Source organism: Odontomachus brunneus, unplaced genomic scaffold (assembly GCF_010583005.1).
Source record: "Odontomachus brunneus isolate Ranch 3 - 2012 unplaced genomic scaffold, Obru_v1 Obru_scaffold_161, whole genome shotgun sequence".
Classification (NCBI taxonomy): Eukaryota; Metazoa; Arthropoda; class Insecta; order Hymenoptera; family Formicidae; genus Odontomachus; species Odontomachus brunneus.
The window spans coordinates 745,843-751,009 of NW_022639611.1; the positions used below are offsets into that span (position 1 = coordinate 745,843).

A 5,167-nucleotide genomic window follows, 5' to 3' on the forward strand; every position below is an offset into this window, starting at 1 on the left:
TGTTGAGACAAAATAATTAATTTCTCAAAAACTATTGCGAATATCGCAAAACGGCACAGGACTTTCTTGCTCACCTCAATCCGTTCTACGTTCTCACCAAGGGTCATCATGGGACTTCGGGACACCCTGTATATATATATTATTAAATAAAAAATAAAATAGTTAGAGAAATACAATAATGTTGAAAAAAATTATAATAACTTACATAAAAAGCACTTGGCGTACTTTTTTTATAGGCAAATGGTTTTCTTATTTTAATGACTATTGAAATATTATATTGATTATCAACGTAATATTCAAAAAAGGCTTCTTTTTAACCTATTTTTTCGCCTATTTCTATTCAGGTTAATTTACAATAAGTTATTGATTGTTAGAGCAAAAGAAGAGTGCACGGAATACTTCACAAATTTATTTAATCGATTGCAAGTGTTACTTTATGGATATATATTTTTATTTTAACGTATTTTGCAAGAATTTTTAGCATGTATTTTCTCGCTTCTGACATCATTAAAAAGAGATAGACAATGCGAGATGTTAGGAGCCTTAAGGGTCATCATTATTATAAGAAAAATAGACTGTGATTGGTCAATTTGTTTACTGTTTATATTTTATTGTTTACTACCAATCCTATTATAAATGGACTTTTAGAATATCGGATAAGCTTGCAGGAAAATATCTAAAATATCATGCGTGGTTAGGTGAATACGATAAAACAAAGAAAACAAAGCAACACATATTTACATAAGTTCTGTATGTACAAGAAATACGAAAAGGATAGCGTGATGGTGTTAGCGACAATCGTCTACGTTACCGACATTTTTCAAGTTTATCATCGACTTCAGCATTCCCTTAAACTCTTGTAAAATTAAGTTTTGGTAAATTAATTAAATACTTTTTAAAATTTTCTACACGATTTTTTTTCGATATACAGTGTATTTACCGTATATTTCCAATAACCTGATTGTGACAGACAATTAATAATAAAATTATTTCCAGAACTGGAGCACTCTCTGCTATGTTTGGAAGTTTCGTACGCGACTATCGAGAACGTCCGCGATATTATACTGGGCAGATTGGAAGCTTTTGTCTCGATAGCACATGGAATAAGAACTATGGGTTCAGCGGCGTTGACTCTGTGTCACGTAGCCATGGGAGCTGTCGAGGGTTACCACTCCGATCATCTGATGCCTTGGGACGTAGCTGCAGGTATTCTTATCATTAAGGAGGCCGGCGGTATTGTGATCGACACAAACGGTACTGTATTACTTCGTTAAATTACATCATTGATACATGAAATCGATGGAAAAAATATATCGCCGAATATATATGTCGTTTATATTATTTTTCGTTTCTCGGCTAGGTGAAAAGTTCAATATGATGTCACCAAAACTATTAGCTGTTGGTAACAGCAAGTTAGCAGGAGAGCTAGTGAAGTTAATAACACATGCAGACGTTAAGACTCATCAGAGAAAACTATTGTTGCAAGCTGCAACATAACTTCCCCGAAGACACTCTCACTTGAAATTACAATTTATTATTTAAAAGATACATGTATATTCCTATATTCAGAATTACAAATTAAAATTTTATGCAAATAAAACACACAGATGCTAAAAATCTATCACAAAAGGGAACTGTCGCAAAATAATTTCTTTGCGAGTATTTAAAAGACATTCAGAACCTAAAATGACATGTTATTTATAAAATATTAATTATATACATATATTAAATATTGTATATGTGTCCCTGTATTCAGCATTATATAAAATATTACATAATTTGTTAAGTTATATTATCACATAAAAGTCTATGATTGTACTGATATTCATATATCGATCTCTTATTATTTATCAACAATAATGTATAGATCTGAACGTCGAAACAAAGTTGCTTAATATTTACTCATTATCCGTGTGAAATAAATAGCACAATACATTTGGCCGTATTATGATAAGCAAAAGTTTTTCAAGTAATTACGTGTAATTGCGCTAAGCGCAATGTATAACAAACTAGAGTACCAAACCTGTATATGAGATTAATAATGCTAATTGTTAGAGTGTCAACTTGTAGAAGAATATTTTGCAGTTCGAGACTAGCGGCAGATCTAGTAAAAGTTACATCAATAAGCGAGCGATATAGAAAGTGCATTAAGAGAAGTTAGAAGCACAATTGACAAATAGATGATAGTAAAACTTGTTATTATCCATATGTAATTAGCCGATTTAATTGGTCGTCAATATAATTAGTCATACGTATTTATTTAATCTCCTTAACTATAAAAAAATATATGACAAACTTGGACGTTGCGTATAATGTAAATGAAAATCCTTGCAATGCGTTGCTAGCTGGTTGGCCCAGCTAGCCTGTCATGCCCAGCGCGTAGAGCGTTCGTCTCACCGCAGTGCGCGTACTAATTGAGCTGCCGCTCGGTAGAAATTCTTTATCGTTAATATCTCAAAATTTTACGTTGTTTAAAAAAGGCACCGATTGCATTACTTACCCTGACCTATTCTAACTATATATTAGCTCTTATACGAATCAGACACCCTGTAGATACTCTTTTATAACTATGAAAAAATTGATCTAACTACATAATATGACTAATGCTATCTTTGGTTGTTAAATTTATATAAATAAAACGGAAAATACAAATAATATATGTTGAGTCATATGTGTTTTATAATCTCTATGTGAATAAAATTTAGAGTTTGCTTTACATACATAAATAAGACTTTATTAAAAAATTAAAGCAGCTAACCTATCATATACATAAAGTCCTAAAATAAAGTCCGTTGAAAATAACCGAAGAATTCGGTTCAAACATTACCTTTACGTTAAAAATTACACCAAGTTCTATTTATCAAAGACGCCATATTTAAAACAACCGCATTTCAGATTTATTATCGAAAAAATGATAAGTGCCAATGAATTATCGGAATTATCGATCGGGTCGAATAATCGACCCGATCGACGGTATCTTTAATTTTGTAAACGCATTTCTTCATATCTGTATATCCGTAGATTTGGTAATTTGCAAAGAGCTTGTCATGGGCATCATCTACAATTCTGAATTCGGAGCTGTACAACAAAATAAAAGCAAGGACGCCTTTTTAAGTAAGAAACGAATCTGCACTTTTAAAACTATTGGTAAAGTTACTATGTTCTCTATAAGCGGAAGAAACCTCCAAACATAGCAGAGTGCTCCAATCTGAAAATAATTTTATTATTAATTGCTTGTCACAAACAGGTTATTGGAAATATGCGTTGAATATACTGTACATCGAAAAAAAATCGTGTAAAAAATTTTAAAAGGTATTTAACTAATTTACCAAAATTGATTAAGCACGTTTATAAAATATTCCAAAAATCTTCTTTTTACTTTGATAATCAATAAATAATCATAAAATTAACATGATGAAATTATGAGCAAAAGTAGGTTAAAAAGAAAGGTGCATGTTACGTTAATGTTATGGTTATTTAATGATTATTTCACCAGGATTTTAGACATGCGTTTTAACGTCATCAATCAAAAATTCCGCGGCAAGGAACCACGAGTCTTAAAATATCATACTTCATCATATAGTTTTAACACACTTTGTATAATTACAATAGATTTTGACCGCGTTTTTTATTTTGAATTTGATTTATGCGATGTATGATTCATTCGATTTGCTCTTACAATTAAGGGAATTATAGACCGTGCAACTGTTATCGCATATATTAGTCACGTAATTTGTAAATGGGAAAAACCGTAATACTGCGATTGACAAAAAAGGAAAACAAAGGAATATTGGCAAGTCAGTATTACTCATATTGCTACAAATTTTTCACAGAATTGAAGAAAATTTGGTTATAAATTATCGATGACATATCATATGAAGAACACGAAAGATCGAGATATCGTCCAAGGCAGAACAACAGTGTTACTATCTGCTGTGCCATGGTAATTGAAACGCGAATATATAATTTTAAATATTCCGGCACCGTGGACAAAATTCTTTTCACAAGTGATTTTCTGTGAAATTTAGCGCCAGGAACATCAGATCGGCTGCTTTGAGCATGGCACACATAGCGCGGGATATGGTGTAATGCATCATGGCTATCTTCAACCATAGGATGTCGCGGTAGGCACAGTGATTATAAGCAAAGCAGGTGGTACTATTATAATCACCAAAAAGTACAATAGGTTGTAGATCAGAACAAGTGTATACACTTTTTCCTACGTTATGACTCACGAATATAAGATATGAATCTCTGGGAACTCCATGTCGTTTAATGAACAAGAAAACTATCTATCGAAATCAAAACTAAAAAATAGGCACATGGAGAGAATATATTATAGCTTTTATTTTATATAAAATTTTCATCAATTTTATAATATTTTCTAGAATAGTTCAATAAACTTATCAATAGAGTTTATCTTGCTAAAATATATATATTTAAAATTTTTGACACAGAGAGAGAGAACCATTTGGTTGAATCAAAGAAACACTTCTTTAGAATGGTCCAAACCAATTTTTTGATTGGTCGAACAAAGTTTTGTTTGACGTGACAAAAATCAAGCGACACTAGTAGTGTCGCGAAGCCAAGTGCAAGCGCGAAGCAACGCGGCCTACCGCGTATAATTACACGACGGCTTTAGTTGAATGTAGGTTAGATCCTCATTTCGGCTATAACAGCTGAATTGACGAAGTTCTTAAGGAGGGACTTAATCGATTCCTTGGGTTTACATTACTTAATAAAACTGTCTTTACTTTTTTTTCTCTTTCCAGTCTTTTTGTTCCAGAAGCTGAGCTATCTTAGCTCAAAGTCTAAAATCGTGAATTTACGCGTAAGAAACATCATCTCCTCACCACAGAAATGTCCGTTGACTATGTTCTCCGTTAGATGGCGGGATGGTGAGAGTGTTACTAGAGATCCTAGATATAAGAGACTGGCCAAGGCTCTAGTTGAATAGAAAATAGCGGACATAATTTAAAGGTTCCAGATGCATCAAAAACGTTGCGGCGTCGGTGCCAGTGTCAGAACAGCTTGAAGACGATCTCACACTAAATACATAACTGCATATGCACATATAGAAAATACGATAAGAACATTATGTTAATATATATAAATATATATATATATATATATATATATATATATATATATATATATATATATATAT

General features: G+C 32.1%; 2 protein-coding genes across 3 annotated transcripts in view; one reads left to right on the forward strand and one right to left on the reverse strand.

Annotated features, from left to right (window-relative positions):
* Window positions 1-2,707, forward strand: part of LOC116850929 (inositol monophosphatase 1-like) — a 9,088-nt gene extending 6,381 nt beyond the window's left edge. For both annotated transcript variants that reach the window (XM_032829794.1, XM_032829793.1), the window contains exons 4-5: window positions 997-1,254; window positions 1,361-2,707. In XM_032829794.1, coding sequence (XP_032685685.1) covers window positions 997-1,254; window positions 1,361-1,497 — 395 coding nt within the window. In that variant the 3' untranslated portion in view covers window positions 1,498-2,707. The remainder of the gene's footprint in view (window positions 1-996; window positions 1,255-1,360) is intronic.
* Window positions 1-5,167, reverse strand: part of LOC116850926 (ATP-dependent helicase brm) — a 64,851-nt gene that overhangs the window by 21,971 nt on the left and 37,713 nt on the right. The gene's annotated exons all lie outside the window — the stretch shown is intronic.